Consider the following 22,141-nt stretch of genomic DNA (forward strand, 5'->3'; position numbering starts at 1 on the left):
TTTCATGCGCTCACCATACCTGTCTTCACCCCCTGTGGAGTTTATTGCAAGCCCTCTAATATGGTGATGACTTCTACAGCTTGCTTTCTTAGTGGCCATATTTAAAACCCAGCCCCAAGATGTGGATAAGTCACAACAGAGTGTATACATTACATTACGAGCACAAGAGCAGTCCATTAAAGTTTAAGCCATAGCATCAACAACCATTTAATAGCAGGGTGCCTATTTCTCGCTAACGTCCCTCAGTGGTGAAGTATTACCTCGGAGCCCAAGGGACACTATGAATTTTACATGTGCTGTCAGTCTCCCCGGCCTGCTCTCACCACAGGCCCCCTCCCTTCCCTGCCGCCCAGGCCAATTTGTCAGCTTCTAATATTTCTGTATGTGCTCTGACTGTCTGCATGTCATGCTGTGTGCTCGGTGTCTCTGTCCGCTCCGGCCGCAGACTCTCTGTCACGGTCTGAAAACGGCTGCTTTGCCTGATTCATGTCGGATCAGTGTAAAATCTGCCCCCGGGGGCAGTTACTGAGAGCGTATCTAGGTGTCTGTCTGCCCCGCCTGGTGAGGGGTGAAAACGAGACCGGTGGGGTCACTTCTGCTCATGATTGGCAGCGCTCCACATGTTCAAGGCAGTGAAGTTAAGTTTGACCAGATCTGGTGTTGCTTGAGCTAGCACTTCATTTAGTGATTTGAATAGATCAGTGATATGGCTTGTTAAAATAGCTTCAGGTCTGAAAATATGGACTTTGGAACAATTCAACAAATCCACAAACCCCCCAAAAAAACCGGTTCACCCCCTCCAATTTTTTTTTTCTTATTTTTTTAAAGCTATCCCTTAGCTATGTGTTAGAGAAATACTAAAATATAAGTTGTCATCACTGGAAATGTATTAAATTAATCAGAAAATTTGTTTCAGAAACTGTTCTGAATGATTCATTCACGAAAATAATAGATGTGGTTCTGTATCATTTTTATATGCAAATTTCTAAGACAAAATGATCAACAGGATCTAAACTTTGCTGAAAAAAGTGTGATTGTTTTGTGATTTATAGTTTATACTTTTTTAGCAAGTAAAAGGCCTTTTAATATAATTCTTAAAACATCCTTTCAGGACGTGGTGCACATGTATATTTGCTGTGATTTTTTTTTTCAGATTTATATAAAGAAAATGTAACAGTAACTATTATATTGTTAGAAATATTTCAAATTGAACACTTACTGGACTGACACAACTTATGTTTAATTGATTATACCTAATTTTCTTCTTCTTCTTCCTTCTTCATCTCAATATGTATGAGCCATAAAAGCTGATTTATTATGATACAAAACATAAATTCACCCTTTTTTGTCTAAATATTTATTGAACAACCATTTAAAAAGACTATTACTATTTTATATATCAGGCTTTACAGGGTTAAACTCACTGATTCCATTTGCAGTGGAAGATTATCAGTGAATAATAATAATAATAAATTCAATCCTACACAAAGCAGTCGTTTGACTTGGAATATAGAAACTAAGTCATGCAAAACGTTTATGATTATTTGCCTCCTTTTTGAAATCTTCAGTCCAAATTCATTGTAATTGCATGAAAAAGGGCAGCTTGAACATTCTTCAAAATATTTTCTTTTGTATTCAACTGAAGAATTCAAATCATACAGGTTTGAAATGACATGAGGGTGAATTAACGATAAAATAATTTTCATTTTTGACTAAACTATGCTTTTAAGTAGCATACTTCACACGCCAGACCAGATCTAACAGAACTAGCCCGAGCCCAGACACCACTGGTGAGCCACTTTCCCTCCTCCCCAGAACCCGACACCACTGACCCATTGATTTTCCTCTGTGTCCTACTCATGACTGACCCCGCAGAGGAGGAAATGTTTTGTTTGATACTTAAGTGTGAGGAGAACTGTTGCGAGCCTGCCAAGTCTCATTAGTCAACGGCCTCGCTCTGCTTTTCCTGCCACAAGAACCAGGGAGAAAGAAAATGTTTGTGCTGCCTGAGACATTCGAGTGACGGGGAGATTCCAAATCGCACTCATCTTGATCAAAGTTAATTGGCAGCAATTGGCTGTTAAATATTTCCGTATGTTTGGCTACACTAAATTGTTCCCGCTGTACTTTGTATAATGGATATGCCCCCCGCCCCAGTCATTTAAAAAAAAAAAAAAAAAAAGACAGTTTTGTGACAAAGCTTAAATGTGGCTTTTTCACAACATCTGTCCTGTATTTTGATTTCTTTTCATGTGTTTAAACCACTTTGGTATGAGTCGGCTGTCGAGGCATCTTGTAAAATGATTGGATTGTGCAATGCGCCGTTTTCCTTTCTGCTATATCTCAGCAACGGAATTATTACATTTCATTTTGACACTTTAAAGCTAAGGACATTTCTCTTAAAACGACAGTTGCATGCAATTGCAGAAAACTTCACTTTCTCTACTTTAAACCCTAACAGAATGTTTTCTTTGAACTTAACATGGTGTTCAGAAAGACAGACCAAAATTTTGGGAGAATTTCAAGCTGTAAATACCAAAACAGATATGGCTCTGAGACCTTGAAGAATTGCACATGCTTGGTCTAATTTAGTCAAAGCCATAAAGGGATTTCCCTCTGGCTTTGCACATACAAATGCTTAATGGTGATTGGTGTTTGTCAACTGTGTAACTTACACAAATGTGCAAAGGACAGCCGGCACTGTCCAGAAATACACCATCAGCCTCTCAGCATTTGCTTTGTGCCAAACTTTTACAATGCTCATTTTGGGGAATGAAACAATACTAAGACTTAAATCACCATGTATGCATTTTCTCGTGGTCATATCCTGTCTGATTAAAATGTCAGAGTTTGTTGGTAATGTGTGGGGTCATGTTGCATTGTGTTGTGTTAAATTATTCTGTGCAGTCAATGGGTTGTGTTATTTGTTCACCGTTCCGCCTGCTTTCCTGTCCTTTTTGGTATATTCTGATTGATTCTGAATGAATCGCATGAATGTTGTTATAGAGGGAGATAATGAAATGGAAAAGTCGTTTTGGTCATAAGGAATCTACTTCACACACACACACACACACACACTATTATGACCTAGCAGATACTTAAACACGCAGAGGTCTTTGGAAAAAGACACTCTGTCTTGTTTTTTTGGCTCTTTTAATTATTTATATTGTACAGTGACAGAATATATTTCATGCTTGTCAGCAATATGATCCTTGTATTGATTGCAGTATATTGATTCAAATTTCTTCATGAGAGCAGAAGATTTTAGTGGTTATTTTCAGGAACCGCAAGTTTGATTTTAAGAGAGTGCTCAGAATGTCCGGTAGCATTTTTATGAATAATTTTATTGAAGGGTTCATTTAAAAAAGTGTGCTTCTGAAAAAAATTAAAATTAAAAAAATAACACTTTTTGTAACACTTGGTAACACTTTACAATAAGGTTCCATTTGTTAATGTTAGTTAATGTATTAACTAACATGAATGAACAACGAACAGTACATTACAGTATTTATACATCTTTATTAATGTTAATGAAAATACAGACATTTACTGTTTGTTAATTCACAGTGCATTAACTAATGTTAACAAGCACAACTTTCGATTTTAATAATGCGTTAGTAAATGTTGAAATTAACATTAAGATTAATAAATGCTTTTCATTATTAGTTCATGTTAACTAAAGAAGTTAACTAATGTTAACTAATGAACCTTATTATAAAGTGTTACCAATATATTTGTATGCTTCAATTATTCAAATATATTGTTGTGCCCTTTTTAATATTAAATTTTTATAAAGGATATTTATAAAAAAAAAAATCATCCACTGTATATTACATTTTGTCATATTTATATACATGTAGCATTAAGTTCACTACCATTCAAAAGTTTAGATTTTTTAAAATGTTTTTGAATTTTTGAATTTTAATATGCACACCAAGGCTAAATTTATATATATATATATATATATATATATAGCCCAAACGTAATATAGTGAAATATTATTACAATTTTTTTAGATTCTTTTTTTAATATATTTTTTAATATAATTTATTTCTGTGATGGCAGAGCTGAATGTTCTGCAGCCATTACTCCAGTCTTCGGTGTCACATGATCCTTCAAAAATAATTTTAATATGCTGATCTGCTGCTCAAGAAACAAATTATTATTATCTATGTGTTGTTTTGTATTTTAACAATGTTAAAATCAGTTGTCCTTCTTAATATTTCTGTAGAAACCCTGATACTTTTTAATTTCATTTATTTGAAATAGCAATTTTTTGTAAAATTACAAATGTATGTAGTGTCCCTTTTCATTAGTTTAATGCGTCCTTGCTAATTAAGTACTAATTTCTTTCAAAAAAAGAAATCATACTGAACCCAAACTTTTGATTAGTATTGCATGTGCATAAATCATTTCAAATGATTTCAGTTAATTTACTTTTCAGTTTTGCCTTGGAAATATTCACAATTAAATTTGTAACTAAAATAAGCCAATTAATAACTCTTTCCTTCATAATTATTAATATTTTTTATTTATTTTTTTGTATGTGTTGTTTTTAGGAGAGATCAGGGCACAAAAAAATAGCATTTTTACAAACCACACATTTGATATGAGCACAGAGGTTTAGTTGGCATGGTTATCTTTGGTTATACCACAACTGGTTATACAATAATTATTGTGTGCAATTTCTCCTGCTTGTGTGATATACTGTGTGCAGTACCTGAGTGTGAGGACGTGTTGGGGATGAAAGCATTCTTGTGTGTTGGGTGAGAGGTGGAGAGCGGGTTGGTGTGTGGGAATGTGTGTCTCTGGAGGCCCGGCCGTGCTCCCTCTCAGTGGGGAAGGGCCACGGCTCGCCGGAATAGAAAACACAGAGCTGCTGCGGGACAGTTCTCCTCCCTGGCTCTGCCGAGATGGGAACGGTTTCAATTATTCCCGGCTGTACCTCTGCCGATGCATACCTGAGGCCAACTCTGTGACTCTGCAAACGGGACGTTTTAGCACCTCCTTTTAGCACTTATCTGTTTACAACTTGGATTGCATTTACGTTTTTTTTTTCTTTTACATTTTTAGAATTGCATTTTTTTTGTGACATCTTATGACTTTTAAACAATTTAACAACACAGTGTTGTAGTCTAACATCATTCCAGTTTAATTCACCTATCTTAATTTTCAGTTTTCCTCTCAGTTATTTAGGTAGATAGCTTTGTTATTTAAAATACAGTGTTTCTGGCCAATACCACAAGCAAATGTTCCATCAAAATTCCTCAAGCTCCTTGGACCAAACCAAAATAGAGGAGTGACTCTTTTGAAAGTGAAATAAGTCATTATCATAACTTTCCCTGCGCTGCTTGTATGTTCGGGAACGTGATTGACTCTGTGGATTTAATGTGTTTTCACGTCTAGACGCAGGTAGTGTCTTTTGGCTGTCAGGGCTTTAAAACTCCCTAGGCAGGAGTCCTGATGTGTTTTGGAATGACTAAAAAGAGAACAGAGAGCTTTTAAAGTCAGTCTGTCTATCCTCTCTCAGCATCGGCCCCTCTCTTGCCCAGCAGCCCACAGTAATGGGGCCTAAAATAAGGGTTGTGCATCCGTGGAAAATGTAGTGTTACAAACAATGTGGTGACAGATGATGGTTTTGAAGCCGATTGCTTATCCTTATGCATAAATACAGAGATTTTTGAATTGAAGCAACACTGTGTTTTAAATTAACATCCACAGTTTAGACAATATGTGAAAAAAATTATTAAATATGCTGATATAATACCGTTAATAAGAGTAGGTTTTTGCTTTTATTCATATTTAGACAGACTTTTGTTTTAACTGATGTCACACCTATAAGGTAGAGTTGCAATGGAACATTTGGCTCTTGTGCATGAGTGTTGATGAGCCAGACCGTGTTTGACCAAATCTGAACCATATTTTCCGTTTACGCAGGGGCCAGATTCACGAATTATATTAGTAATGAAATTCTTCTTAACTGCTAGTTAAGAATGCTTTTACTCCTGAAAACATTTCTTAAGAATGTTCCAATCTTTTTTTTTTTTTTTTTTCTTAAAATTGTTCTAAAAATAAAACTTTGGAAGTATTTGAATGCCTGAAAAGAATTTTCTTTAAAATACAATGTTACAGAATGCAACAAAGCATGCCATCTTGCGACAGGCTCTTTGACAGTCAGTATTTAAAGTACATGGTGCATTAAAAACATGTTTCCAAATTTTTTACTCCACCCAAGCAAGTTGAGAGTGATTATGAGAGTAGGCATCACAAAAAAAAAATTTTTATATTGATCAGCACCATACAATAAGATGTCACCAAAGCCTATAATTGTCTTCTTAAAAAGAAAAATTTTCTTAAGAAGATTTCTAAGATTTGCACTTTTTACAAACATCTTTGAATGTATCAAAATAATTTCCTTTCTTAAGAAGATTTTCATGAATCTGGCCTCTGCTCTTTTCCGTATCAATACGCCAGAGTGCAAAAAGCCTCGGTTTTAGGAAGGTCACGCTTCCAGAGAGCTTTGTTTTACTTGGTTGTTTGAATTCCATGACTGTTCAAGCACAAACTGTGGATTGGAATGAAGTGGGTCTGAAGAACTCTCTTTGTTCTCCATATCCTGTGTCCAACCCACAGGTAAGACGCTCCCTCCCTCTTTCCCCTCTACCTCTCTTACCCTTTGCGTGGGCCAACTGTGATGGGAAAGTGAAGGGGGGGGGGCAAACACTGGGGTCATCAACCCCCCTCACAGACAGGGGATGACAGACCCTGCCAATGGAGTGGCAGCATTGAAAACCTGCGAACCATGGATTGGGCTTTTTCACATGGACTTAGCTTGTAGGCTTGGAGGAATGTTGTGATGATGGCTGTAATCACTCACACTGTGCCTTTGTTACCTGGGACGCTCACCTGTTTGGGGAGCTGGTTCCTTCTCCAGACTGAGCTTTAGTGCAGTTTAGGGTCTGGCCCAAAGGCACGGCCAGGAATGAAAGCCCTCTTACCTCCTGAGCTGAGACAGAAAAAAAAATAGAAACTAATGTAGCCAGGGAGAGTAATGCAATACGGATGTTTCCAGCTCGGGATGAGAGGGAAAGTGAGGTTTGTAGTTTTAAATAATCATTTTCTTTTTTGACATTCTGCAGCAGTCGCTTCTGTGCAGTCGGCAGCAAAGCCCTTCCTCTGGCCAACAGGAAGAATCAGCCAGTCCGGCCTGATTGCTTAATGACAGATGCCAGCCGAACAAAGGAGGCTCTGATAGCTCGTATAAATGAAACGGTTTTTCTAGGCCTGGATAGTCAGGGGAGGAACATTGAAAAGAAAATGAGAGAGAGTGAATGGAAATAGAGAAGAGCCGATTTCAAGGTGTTTCTTTTGTAGTTTGTTAGGCTTCTCTTGCCGTTTCCCACAGTTTTTCCCACACTTTTATTTCTTTTAGCAATACCTTCAGATAGTTTAATGAATGAGAAGGGATCAAGAAATTGATGAATTAAACAGAGACAACGTGTTTGTGTAAGACGTAATTTTGTACAGATTGCAGAGGAGGATCTTTACACAGCTTACAGTAGGAACATCTGGTGTTAGTTAGCAGCGATTGTAGCTTTGTAAGAACCACTGCTTGGTGAACAAGGAGAACTACAATAAAGATAAAGACAGACCTATTTACACTAGATCACACTCAACATCATTGCTATCTCAGTTTTTCCTATATATTAACTTCTTTTTGAACACGTAAAAATATATATAATTTAAAAATGTAGATAAAAAAGTATAATTTTTCAAATACTTTTTGATGCATAATGCCATGGTTGTATTACAATGGGAAAATCATAATATATATTATATATATATATACAGTATATATATATGTGTGTGTGTGTGTATGTGTGTGTGTGTGTGTGTGTGTGTGTGTGTGTGAGATTGTTGCATAATCTTTTATTATTTTTATGGGAAAACTGCTTCACTGCTTATTAATATTTGAAAAAACAAAAAATAACTAAAGTCATTAAAATAATGAGAAACTGTATGAGACTGTTGCATGTTATTTTACTATTATTTTTAAGAGAAAAAAAATGTTTTACCTGTGTCACAACCAATTAATATATATATCTCTTTACTTTTTATTTAATTTTATCTTTTTTCTATGATACAAATATTTAAATATATATTTATTACTTGAGAGTTACGCTACACTGAATGTACACATTAAATGTGCAATTTTCTTAATGCTATGAAAGTTCAAAACCATATAAAAAAACAACCTGAATACAAATGTATCATTGACCACCTTATCAATATTGAATTTTTACCACTAGCCATCGTGCTGTACTTCATATAATATGTACAGCATCTCATCCTTTCAACATAACACCTTCTTGAAGGTACCTTCAGCCACCCTTGAAGATCAACCACATGTTGGACTTTACCACTTAAAGCTGGCCCATCCTCGGTTATTAGGCTTAATGGTGTTTACGAGTGCTTAAGAAGCTGCCTTAATGAAAGACATTAGGACCAAGCGGCTCCATTAGGGTCCTGGTGCAGCTACCAGAGTGGCAGTCAAGTGGTTTATGTGGGCTCCAGCTGTGTGCAGTAATTGCTAGGGGTTGTGCATTCTTTCTCTGCCCTCACTTTCATCCCGGAGGTCTGGAAGCCCACAACACGACTGTTAATTGTGTGTCGTAATAACCAGCGAATTAAAAGGCAATGTAAACATGTGGTGATTCTGTCAAAGGGAGATGGTAACGTGTTAAGAGACCTAGACAGCTGCACACACTCAAAAGTTGGTGGTACTTCTGGAATGTGTTTGTGCTTTGGCTTTATAGTTTGAATATTTTTATCGATCAAACTTTGGTTGGAAATATTTTGAATACTCCATGTTTTATTTATCTGAAATGGCGCATTTGTCATCATAACCATTAATAGTTAGGATTAAATGTTGTGACGGGGGGCCCAGTTTTCTGTAATGATTTTGGCCTGTCCAAAGGTCCTTTTTGGAAAAAATATTGGTACTTCAGAAGTATTACAGGTCGATTGCTGACTTTCTCGAAACAGATTACACAAAAAGCTTGAGGTGTTCCTGATCCTTGGCTGCAATTGGCAGTCCATCTTTTGGCCCAGCAACACTCCGAGTTCTCCATGTGAGGTCACCCCGGCGCCCCCCTCACAAACGCCCCTGCCTCCAGTCCCCTCCTCCTTATTTGAGCCTGTGGAGCCCTGGAGAGGAGGAACAGGGCACCGGGTCAAAGTCTTTTCCTCTTTGGATCTCGAGGCTTGCTGGGAGAGGCTTGGCGAGAGAATGGCTGCATTAGAGCAGGGGTTGGGGGTCAAGATTTTAATTCTGTTAAAGAACAGCTGGTTTAAGTTTCTCTTCACGTTGCTTTCCCCTCCCTCTCCCCACAAATCCAGAGAGATGAAAAATTTGTTTAGAGGGGAACCAGTAAAATAAAAAAGGTTTACGGTCTAAAGCGCTTCCCCCTACCCTGCTGTAGCATTAGACAGGAATGCAATAACGTCAGCACTTGGACAGGTTCAGATTTTTTTTTTTTTTTTGTACGTGTATATTTTTAACATTTATTATTAGAATTTTAGCAAGTTTATACAGAGAGGTGTAATTCCTAATTATAATTAATATGATTGTAATTCTAGTGATATAATATATATATATATATATATATATATATATATATATATATATATATATATATTTTTTTTTTTTTTAAATTTTTTATTTTTTTTTTTTTGGGGGGGGGGGGGGGTCATATATATATATATATATATATATATAATTTATTTACCTATTTATTTTCTTCCAGATGATTTTTGGAACACACAAGCTGCCATCTCTGTCTTTCCATGTGATTTTAGTTTGATTTGAATGCTCATGCCCTGCTCACTAACATCTAGAGCTCTTATGAGGGGAGGGGGAGAGGACGACTATAAATGGAAAACTAATAACAGATTTTCAGTCTGCTTTCTCCAAAAAACTGGCCTCAGGCTGTGTTGGTGTGTGGCTCGGCAGCAATCGGAGGTCATAATTTCATTGGCGGTTAGCATCAGGTTCAATTTTTCTAGTACGTTACATTTACCAGAAAGTCTGGTTTGTGTTACTGTGTACACTGGCTGAATCAGCTCTGAGCTGTAAAATCATTCAGCCTCTCCAAGAAATGGAGACCCTGAAGGAGGCATAGATGCTCTCATTATCCCACAGCTATCTCTTTGTTCAGGCACTGGACTCTGGATTAGCAGACCTAACACGGAGAAGCTGTTTCTACCTTCCCGGAGTCTACCGATCCTGTCCCAATTGACTTTACGTACCAACAAATGTGTATATCAAGAGATCCCCCTAGTGGAAGTGGGCAAATGGGTCGGACCCCCAATCCCCTGATGATGGTGTTTATTTTTATTAAGATTTAGCAGGTGGGGGTTAGAGGCTGGAAGTGGTTGAGGGTTGATTTGAGCTTTCGGGAGAGAGCTTAGCCTTCAATTGGGAATTCCACAGTTGTTGACATTATTCACTTCATGGATTCAAACTGCCAAATCATAACCAATTTTTAGCACATGAAAACCATTAATCAAATTGGTATATTTTAATTACAATCAGCTCACCATGTCCGTCCTTTGCTTTTGCTTGTTTCCAGGAATGCGATCAGGTCCACATCGATGATGTATCGTCGGATGACAACGGGCAAGATCTAAGGTAAAGTTAGCACCATGCTAGCCCTTTCAAAGTTCACTCTGACTGAAGCCAAGCTTAAAAGCCATTCTCTCTCTCTCTCACTCGTTTCTGTTCAGTACATATAATTTTAGCACAGACGGATTCCACGCTGCTGCCACTAGTGCCAATCTGTGTCTGGCCACCGGCGTACGAGGAGGTGTGGACTGGATGAGAAAGCTCGCCTTCCGCTACAGACGAGTAAAAGAAATTTACACCACCTATAAAAATAACGTCGGAGGTAATCCCCCAATAAACTGCTTTGCTAAAATTGCTGGGGAAGAGGGGTGGTATGTCAACAAAAGCACTCATAAGTTTCTCAAATAATCCCTTATGCAGAAACCACTTGGTCTGGGTAGATTTCGAAAGTTCTCAAAGTATTCGCGGGACGGTCCAACTCAAACAATATTTCTGTTCATTTCAGGTCTCCTTGGCCCAGCCAAAAGGGAAGCATGGTTGCAATTGCGAGCAGAAATTGAAGCCCTGACTGACTCCTGGTTAACACTGGCACTGAAAGCACTAACATTAATCCACTCAAGGTAGGCCTTAGCACGAACGAATTATATAGAGCCCATCTCTGATACACATAAATCAGGGTTTGCTTTATGCCCTAATACGTCAAAGAACACTTACTCTCTGTATTATACAGCATTTTAAGTGACAACAATTAAAGCTCCATTTATCATGGGGCGTTTTGGATGACAAATGGCATGTCTGGTTAGCCTTGTCCTCCCTTGTGCACTTTAACTTAGTTTGCAATTCAATTACAGATCAAACTGTGTGAACATCTTAGTGACCACAACACAGCTCATACCTGCCCTCGCCAAGGTCCTCCTGTATGGACTGGGAGTAGTATTTCCAATTGAAAACATTTATAGCGCCACGAAAATAGGTAAGTGTGAGCTCAGTATTAACTACCTGTGTGTATGAATGGACTCTATTGGAGTGTGGCCGTAATTACTGCGATATTACGTGTAAACAGCGCGATTGGGTTAGGCTGCAGAAGTGGCGAACACACGAGAGGGCTGATGTTCAGGAAGAGGTCTAATCAGGCTGGGATTATTTTCTTGGAGCTCAGCCTGAACTGGGCCTCTCCTTTTCAGGTCTACATATGAAACCACTTCGGCAAATTTATGTCATTCCTTCTTTTCGGCCTCTCCGCTTTTTGGAATGCAAAATAAACACCAACCTTTACTTCAATTTTTTTTGTTTGCGCAAAAACTGAGCACCTCCTTCACTGCGCCATTTGCATGGAAGGTTGATTTAGCTTGTTAAACTCCATTTGTCTCACGTTCTGAGAGGAATAAGGCACACTTAATGCTTTTCAGACTGCTTTTATCTGAGCATTGATCTTATCATATCTCCAACCCAAGGCAAAGTGTTTACACTGCGTAATTTTGTGTAACTTATTGCATGTTTAAAGAGCCCCTCACTGTGCCTGGATCTTGTATATGGCTCCCTTTGCTTTTCCTAAACCTGTTTCTCCTCTCCCCAGGAAAAGAGAGCTGCTTCGAGAGAGTAATCCAGAGGTTCGGGAGGAAAGTTGTTTATGTGGTGGTGGGGGATGGCGTGGAGGAGGAGCAAGGGTCGAAAAAGGTATGAAGACGCCTAGAACTCTATAGCACTTTCCCTTCAAACCTTTCATTTCTTCAGGTCATTCCCTGAAAATGTCACTGGAGCAGCGAGATAATTATTCCTGCATTGTAATCAGCTCAATTCCCCTGACAGCTTGAATGTAAAGGGAGGCAAGATGACATAATTACACGTCCCTGCATGTGACTGTGCCGTTTCAGCATGTGCAATGCTAGACAAATCCTCTCAGGTATTTTAGAGGGTCGGTTCATAAATATAACACGTTTTTAAGGTGCTTAAATTGTTGTTAGATATTTCGAGGATTTTCTGAAGACCATTAGGACCATCAGAGGAGTGTTGTTTTCCTGTCTCTTGTTGTTCAACCCAAAAGATTTATGTTACCTGTCGCCTGTGTATTCAGAACATCCACAAAGTTATCTAAAGCTATAAGCCACAGAATTTGAAATCATTAATTGTTTAATTAATTATCAAAGCAGCTTGTTGTCCAGACAGGCTGCAAGCAGACAAAAATGTGTTGGTGTGATTATTTTATCATGCCAAGTGATTTGTTCCATGTTGTCAGTTAATCATGCAAGGAATGTGAACGTAGGAAGTTTAAGTTTTACATGTCAGTCCCCATTTCCTCCAAGATAAAGTGTTTAGATGGAGCGCAGGGGTGTTTAATAACTCCTTGGCACTTAAGAAACCCAGCTTGATATAAAATGCCACAGTTTCGTCAGATACAACACTAGTGTCAAGGGTGACTTTGTATGAAACCACCAAAGCAAAGTTAAACCTTTGTATACTTTCGTTTTTTCAATCGTATCCCAGAAACAATTCCCTCTAGTTAATAACTCGACCGAGGCAAAGAGATACCATCTCTGGCTTTTAAAGTTAAAAGCAAAGACAATTTACAAAACAAAAGAAAAGAGTCTTTTAAGGGTCAGTGCAAGCTTCTCTAAGCGGAACATATGCCTGAGAGAGGCTATACCTTTGATAAGACTCAGTAATGGTTTGTGTGTGGATGACTCTGAGCTGACAAGCTTCTTTCATTCCAGGCAGAATCATATTTCCCTGTGGCCTCTCCCAGGAACAATGCCTCATTTGCACTGTTGTGTTCGGATACATTGGTGCAGAGGTGCTGTATATGTATAGTTTATTTAATAGTTATTTTCCACCAGGCCTTTCTTTTTACTGAGGAGTAGTTAAATGTTTTGCTGTGCTTTCTAATGGGGCCTTTGTTGTTTTATATATTTAAAATTATTTTATTAAATTTTTCCAACAATAATATTATTAAAATGTATAAAGCTATTCGAATTAAAATAATTTAGTTTTAATCATCCGCCAAATCATCCTGCAGAAAGAAAAACCACAGAACAGGAAATTATGTCATAAAGGGGACCCCTGAAGAACCTCATGACTATGTATCAAGGTCCATAAATTTCTTAAAATCTTTTTATGACCCGGCAGGTTCAGGTTGTACAATAGTAGCATGTGGTGCGACTCCCCAAAAATGAAATCATATGTTGTAAATAAATAATGGTATTTTATTATTAGTATTAACAAAACAACTTACCTTGGGAAAAAAACACATTTTAAAAGCTTTTTGAAATTTTAAAAAAGGATAACGATGCATGTGTACACATGTATCAAAGGTGTAAGATTTTTTTTAAATGGTTTTAATTGGTTACACCATATGACATTTTGTCATTAAATTGAAAATGGTCAAAAAAAATGTTTTACATACTGTATGAAACAAACATGAACACAAAGACTGCATTTTTTTAAACTATATTCCCCCCCCTTTATTTTCATGTAGTTGAGCTGTCAAAATTAGATTGTTTTTTTATTATTATCATTTTTTTAATGATATTTACTGAGTGATCTCAATAATATGGTGCTGCTTAAGTGCTTTTTGTTTGTAAGTCCTTCCTCGTGTGATGTTACGGGCCATCGAGGCTGTTCAGAAGGCACTCAGGGGCGTGATTATTTTTCTAAGTGAAGTGTTCATTGCAGGTTGTGTTTCTTTATTTTCTCTTTCATCCTCAAACTCTCTCCCTGTGTCTTTCCAGCACAACATGCCTTTCTGGCGGATCTCTAGTCACTCTGACCTCATGGCCCTGCACCACGCTCTGGACCTGGAGTACTTGTAGCACTGGGACGGCCCTGTCACTCTGTCCCAGGCCGTGCGGGGGCCCTGCAGACCCACACCTAGCACCGTCAGCCTGCTGCGTCGCCCGAGCGTCTGCGTTCCGTCAGCACCAGACCAAAAACAAAATCGTTCACACACATAACGTAGAGAGAGAGAGCAACATGCTCAGCGTGTTGACACATGGCCGCAATTCGTCTTAACCCTAAACCTTTTTCGAAGTGGAGGAGAGTGAATTTATGGCACTGCAGCTGCTGGCCCTGGTTACTGTGAATTGGCTTTTTTTCCGAAGCCATCAAAATGTTTTACAGCCCTGTCTATGAAGGGGACTCGGCAAGGGTTCACACCTGTGACAAAAACTGAGCTACCGATGCCTTTGGAACTCAGCAGGACTCCGATCCCACTGCAACTTGGTGTAATGTTTTGTCTCAAGCGATGGTACAAAGACAGTGGGGCACAACTCCTTCGTTTTCCTCGTTTCGTCAGACCTGTTGCCCTGGATGTCTTACGCTTCTTATTTATAATCTCAGAGAGACTTTGTGAAGCGGCACTGGCCCCAAAAAAAAAGAAACGTGTGCCTTTTCGCATTACAAAGTACTTTGATTCCACTACACCAAGAAGTTTAAGGAGAAGATAAAGGATTTTCTAAGTAATTTAAGGAAAAAGATTTAACAAAACATTATTTACATTGCAGAGACAATCGTGTACAGACATTTTTTTTTTTTGTGTGTGTGTAAATTTGTAATCACTGGACTATTCCTTCCTATATTGATTAAGGTACATGCTGTGGAAAGCTGTTTCATTAAATTACGTACGTAAAGGCGTTGACGCAGTAGTTCGTGCAAAGCCTGAAAGTGTTGATGTGTTCAAGGTTTCATTCAATGAATAAATATAGATAAGGATTTTTTTTTTGTGATAATCGTTTTGTCATGACCAAAAGCATGGATGTCAAGTGTCAATAATTTCGTATTTTTCTTCAGTGATGTTTTGTTTCCTCCTTTGTACGCTTTGTTCCTCAAAGGTGGCGAGTCCATGTAGAGACTTTCTCCACGATGAAATGTGACTCTTTCAGTCAGGATTTCATAGCGAATTAAATCCCAATGGTAGCTCAAACTCCAAGGAAGAACATAAGCAGCATAATAAGAATAATAATCTTCTGAATGTCAAGCTTCAAGCTGAGTGTAAATGTCTGTATCCCCAGTACTATCTCTGCCCGAGCTGGACATTGAACCTCAGCGTCCGCTATGGGCATTTAAGCTTAAATAGGTTTTATTATCTTTTGTACCGGCGCTAAAGCAGAAAGTCTTGTACAGCAAGTGTAATTTTGTATGAAGTAGTCTTTTTATTTTGATTGTGTGCACTTGGAAATCACTGTAGTTGGATTTTCATGTTGCATATTGGTAGTTCTAAGGTAACTGTGGACTGGAAACGCTAGCTCTTAGACTTTAAAAAAGAAAGCCACTACTCACTCGCACCTACACACACACACACATGTGCTATGGACTGTGAATTTCCCCAGCTAACTCAGTCTGTTTTTCATTTTCCCTCCCGGCACATGATGATGTTCGGTTCCTGCAGGTGAGGTCGTCTTCTCTGGCCTAGTTTTTCTCACCACATTTACAATTTCACCCCTCTTATTGCATCGCCCGCCACCCCCCGTACTGGGGAATCACATTTTGCTGCTAGATCATGGTAACAGTAGATGTTTTCTAGATTTAACAAACATTTAGATTTTTTTAAAATAAATGATGCAATCATAATGCAAACTGGAAATAATACTACAATATGTGGGCCTCATTGTAAAACAGTTTGTTGTGTCTGCAAAAAGATGTGTACAGATGTTTTTGACATTTATTATTTGATTGTGTTTAAATTAATAAAAACTGATTTGTGAACTGTTACACACATTTTTCCCTTTTTGCAAGTGATTGAAATGGTGGCTAAGCAGTCTTCTGCCATAGAGTTTCAATTTATTGACTGTTTGCTCCTGCGATCAAATGCCTCCGAAATCAAGTGTTTCAGAATAGCAGTTTTCTGCAACTGATGAATGTCATTTTACATATACACACGGACACTTTATAAAAGTCGCATTTTATGTGATGGGAATGTAGATTTTGTGTGGTCTCTTCATTTCTTCTCGTCGTTTGGTCTGCAATTCAGCATTTCCCACACTGACAGATTCTCAGACAACACGTCATGTATGGCACTTTTGTTTAAAACATCATAACTGATGTAATGCCATATAAAGCTCTCCGTCCCTCTCATCTCTGTGGAAAGCAACTGTTAAAACAATATGTGGGCTTTCAATGTGTACATTAAAAATCAAAGCTTTCAGTTCATTTCGGAGACTTGCTTCCACACAGTATGATCTATAGACACCGTCTAAATTTATCACACACTGACAAATGTTCTTTTGTTATGACGAGTCTAATCACATCCTTATAGCTTTGATTTTCTGCTTCAGCCAGAATTTCTGGATTCAGATGAGGGGAATGAGCCCTAATCATGCTACACAGGCACCACAAATTTGTCTGTCTGGCGGTTTGTGTTATTATTGGGGATAGTTGAAGGTGAAACCCTCACCTAATTGTGATTTTTCTTTGCAACACAGCCAAATGCTTCCAATAACAGCTCCTCTCCACAGATGTTTCCCTGTGTTTTCCGAAACAACACGCCGCGTGGCCACTTGCAGTTGGGAGTTGAGTTGGTTTATATAACACGCATGAAAAATATTTATGAGGCTGATTTCATGAGGTGGCCAAAATGAAGATGTAACAAGAGACTGGCAGAGGAAAAGAGATGTTCCTGCAAGCACTCAGAAGAATCAAACTTCCATGCAATCTTATTTTACATGGTTCTGTTCTTCGATTGTATTGGCGGACCACGCTTTGCTGGGATGCATTGCTTAGCTTAGCTATCCAACACAGAGAAACTTAAATTCTACCTTTTTTTTTTAGGTGGATGAGACGGGATTCCAGCAGATAGATAAACAGGGCAGGTAAGCAGAGCAAGGCAGGCAGAAGGCAGGTAAGTAGGTTGGTAGTAGCAGACAAAGCATGGACTCCAGTAATCCAACAAACGATTGGTAAGTGGTTAAAAAAATGGTGGTTAAAAAAGGCACAACTTAATATCAAAAATAATGTCCAAATAGTGTTCAATAGTGATTCAATTAATTCAGTATAGATTCTTTAGCGATTCAATAGTGATGTAAAGAACTTTATGCTTAATACGTTCCAACAGCTTCCTATCCTTTTGTTTTAGAAAGGTGAGAGGTGGCCATCTTTATCTTCAAACGTTCTCACCGACTATCAATCTAAAAGTCCCTACCAAATAAAGGACCCTAGTCTAACAAAACATACCCATGCTCCAATAGCACAACAAATTAGATTAACCTAAACTCAAAAATGGCTCCTACATCGATAATGAAGACAATTATGTTTTCAGATGGCATCTAAGCAATATGCCAGGGGACTTGGAGGCTGCTAGGAATGCTAGATAGGGCTGTAATCCTTGGAATGGCAATATATAAATATTGATATATATATATAACACAATTGAAAGCCAAAATTATGTCTGAGGCTCATTTACCACACTGGGACAGAATGGGTTTTGCTTCCTTGGATATTCAATGGGGTCCAAAAGAATCCAAGAGACTGGAATAAACCTTGATATAAACAGTAGCATTTTTAATACAAAACACTATATATATTTATTTGTAAAGGGGGATTTAAAAAACACATTTTGATTATTTGTTCATTTATTGTTTATTTATTTGTCTAATAATGATATTAATAATAATCATAATCACAGTAAAATTAATAGAACTGATAAAACAATGCATATATATAAAAAGCAAAATAGAAGCATTTTCATTAGTGATTTTTTTGGGGGGGTAAATACTACTACTCACTAGTGGCCTTACTTATTTAATACTAATGTATATGTTAATACTATTATTATTATTTATTATTATTATTATTATTATTATTATTATTATTATTATTATTATTATTATTATTATTATGAAAATATAATTTAAAATAATATATATTAATAAATAAAATATTATTATTAGGTAACACTTTATAATTACTATAATTTAAAAATCATTAACAAACTATATGTAATGCTTAACAGGTTATTAGTTAATCTATATATATATATATATATTCACTTAGCTAGTAATATGCCAAATTTAATAATAAACTTGCTAAACATTACCTAATTATTAACATATGATTATTTAATGTAAATAGTACATTTTCAGTTCACATGATCTTTGTTTGTTGTATAATATCTATTAATTATTTGTTTTTGAAGTTTGAAGTTCCCAATCTAGAGTGGAAACTATTCATCAACTGCAAAAGTTTATAAATATGTACTAATCATTACCTTTATGAGCAGTCATCTCGACAGAAAAAAGTGACCAGATAAACCAGAATTTACCCTATTCACACATCTTTACAAATCATTATTAATCATTTGTTCATGTTTTTGCAGTAGGCAATCTAAAGTTGAAATTTTTCTTAATTTGTATATGTTCAAAAACGATTACTAATCATTTAGTATCTTTTGGGGCATTGCACTTTACGCTAATGTAACACGGTTTGGGTAAACGGTGGCTGGTCAAGTTTATCGAATGCACTCACATTAGTATACTACTCTTCAGTATATCATTAAACAGGATATTCCTGGAATCATAAATAAACATGGAAAAACAAATGATTTAAAAAATAGAAAACACTTGTTAATTTATCAAAACAATATAATATAAACAGATTGAACTGTGTTCCCTTATAATAATCAAATTAAACCCTGTACACTGTTGACCCTTTAACAAACCCTTTAAACCTACCCGGACCACCAAACCTGTCCCTAGCCAGACCCGTATCATACCTCAATAGCAGCAAAAGTGTTGTGCATTTACACAAGCTTTTAATCGTTTTCAATAAGTGCTTGATCATATGGAATTGAAAGTTTAATGACATTTGTAAGCATTTTAACTTACATGAAATAATAAATAAATATATATATATATATAAACTATTGATCCATTAAGCATTATATCATGTTTGTAAATTATTTATTAATGAAAGTTATTATATAGGGTTACCTTATTATTTATATCTATATATATAATTTATAATGTAAATTTATAAAAGTAGTTCCCTCACTAATTTACCCAGCTTTAATTTTGTTGTTATACTCTCATAGATTTATCTTACATTTACAAGTAATGTATTACATTCTATATATTTTTCATTCTATATTCTATGTTTTGTTTTAAAAAATCACTTTATACTTCTGTTCCAGTAATGCCTTGGCAAACAGCACTAGAGTGATTTACTGCCTTAGCCCAGACACCGATTTCATGCCGATTCATACAGAAAGACCCACTCCTGGTGCATCGAAAGTGAACTAATATTGTATTACATACATATCAAACATTAAAAACTCGTTCCACATGAGTTACTTTACAACCAGAGGGTCTGTTAAAAGGCCCTTGTTCCACACAGATGCGGTAGCTAATGTGTTTCAAGCTGTGGGAGTTCACTCTGTCTTTACACTGCTGACAAGAGAGAGAGAGAGAGAGAGAGAGAGAGAGAGTGAGGTTCTAATAAAGGACTTGAAATTCACATTCCTCCCTCTTTCCTCCAACAGTAACATTATGAAAATACATAAGTCAGTGGAGTCTGCCATTTTACTGCCATCATCTTTAATTATGATGTTTGCTTCTGGGAAAAGAAAAACATATTTGAAGTTATTGTTGCTTCTTTTCATGGTGGGTTTTAGACAGGTCGATTTACTGCTCAGAGTAAAGACTTACTTAAATTCTCGCGGGGAGTAAATTACCTGCCATTACAGCTACAGGTCTTGCTGCTATACTAGGCCTTTTGGTTTATATGTTTTTTGTGTGTGTTTTGTTTTGTTTTGTTTTGTTTTGTTTTGTTTTGTTTTAATGAGGAATGAAAAAGGTGTGATAGTTACAGATCCAAGTAGTTTCATTTAAGATGATTTTAAGGGATAGTTCACCCAAAAATCATTATGTTATTAATAACTCACATTCATGTCGTTCCAAACCCGTAAGACCTCCATTTATCTTCGGAACACAGTTTAAGATATTTTAGATTTAGTCCGAGAACTCTCAGTCCCTCCATTGAAACTGTGTTCACGGTATACTGTCCATGTCCAGAAAGATAAGAAAAACATCATCAAAGTAGTCCATGTGACATCAAAGGGTCAGTTATATTTTGAAGCATTGAAAATACATTTTGGTCCAAAAATATATAACTGCGTATAACTGATATTAACTATATGTCTCAGCGTTACCGTCTGGGCAGAACTATTGTTCCAGCCACCAAAGACAGATTCGCAAATAACCTGCCTAATCTATCTCAACTGCTATTTGTACCCAAAAATACACATGAATTAGACGAAATTACTGACAACATGGGCACTATTTTCTCTAATACATTAGAAGCTGTTGCCCCCATCAAATTGAAAAAGGTTAGAGAAAAACGTACTGTGCCATGGTATAACAGTAATACTCACTCTCTCAAGAAAGTAACTCGTAGTCTTGAACGCAAATGGAGAAAAACTAACTTGGATGTTTTTAAAATTGCATGGAAAAACAGTATGTCCAGGTATAGACAGGCTCTAAAAACTGCTAGGGCAGAGCATATCCACAAACTCATTGAAAATAACCAAAACAATCCAAGGTTTTTATTTAGCACAGTGGCTAAATTAACAAATTACCAGACGCCACCTGATTCAAATATTCCACCAACGTTAAATAGTAATGACTTTATGAATTTCTTCACTGATAAAATAGATAACATTAGAAATACAATAGCAAATGTAGATTCTACAGCGTCTAACACTTCAGTTTCATCCATCGCACCCAAAGATAAACTGCAGTGCTTTACAAATATAGGACAGGAAGAGCTAAATAAACTTATCACTGTATCTAAACCAACAACATGTTTATTAGATCCTGTACCCACTAAATTACTAAAAGAGCTGTTACCTGTAGCCGAAGAACCGCTTCTCAATATCATTAACTCGTCGTTATCTTTAGGTCACGTCCCAAAACCATTCAAGCTGGCGGTTATCAAGCCTCTTATTAAGAAACCAAAACTAGATCCTAGTGTACTGGCAAATTATAGGCCTATTTCAAATCTTCCATTTATGTCTAAATTTTTAGAAAAAGTTGTGTCTGCTCAATTGAGCACCTTCCTGCATAAAAATGATCTGTATGAAGAATTTCAGTCAGGTTTTAGGCCCCGCCATAGCACAGAAACTGCACTTGTTAAAATTACAAATGACCTGCTTCTTGCGTCAGATCAAGGCTGCATCTCATTTCTAGTCTTACTTGATCTTAGTGCTGCGTTCGACACCATAGATCATGATATACTCATAGATCGATTACAAAACTATACAGATATTCAAGGGCAGGCTCTAAGATGGTTTAGATCCTACCTGTCCGATCGCTACCATTTTGTTTACTTAAATGGGGTGTCATCTCATTTATCATCAGTAAAGTATGGAGTGCCACAAGGATCCGTCCTAGGTCCCCTTCTATTTTCAATATACATGTTGCCCCTTGGTAATATTATTAGAAAATACGGAATTAGCTTCCACTGTTATGCTGATGATACTCAGCTATATATCTCAACGAGACCAGATGAAACTTCCCAATTATCTAAGCTAACAGA

General features: G+C 37.0%; 1 protein-coding gene across 8 annotated transcripts in view; it reads left to right on the top strand.

The window, feature by feature from the left end:
- LOC132123793 (eyes absent homolog 1) overlaps positions 1-16,333 on the top strand; it is a 41,816-nt gene extending 25,483 nt beyond the window's left edge. For all 8 annotated transcript variants that reach the window (XM_059534435.1, XM_059534439.1, XM_059534433.1 and 5 more), the window contains 6 exons: positions 10,632-10,690; positions 10,786-10,946; positions 11,130-11,244; positions 11,476-11,597; positions 12,201-12,301; positions 14,350-16,333. In XM_059534435.1, the coding sequence (XP_059390418.1) occupies positions 10,632-10,690; positions 10,786-10,946; positions 11,130-11,244; positions 11,476-11,597; positions 12,201-12,301; positions 14,350-14,430 (639 nt within the window). In that variant the 3' untranslated portion in view covers positions 14,431-16,333. The remainder of the gene's footprint in view (positions 1-10,631; positions 10,691-10,785; positions 10,947-11,129; positions 11,245-11,475; positions 11,598-12,200; positions 12,302-14,349) is intronic.
- The last annotated feature ends 5,808 nt before the right edge of the window (positions 16,334-22,141 follow it).

The sequence above is a fragment of the Carassius carassius genome, chromosome 42 (genome assembly GCF_963082965.1).
Source record: "Carassius carassius chromosome 42, fCarCar2.1, whole genome shotgun sequence".
In the NCBI taxonomy this organism is placed as follows: domain Eukaryota; kingdom Metazoa; phylum Chordata; class Actinopteri; order Cypriniformes; family Cyprinidae; genus Carassius; species Carassius carassius.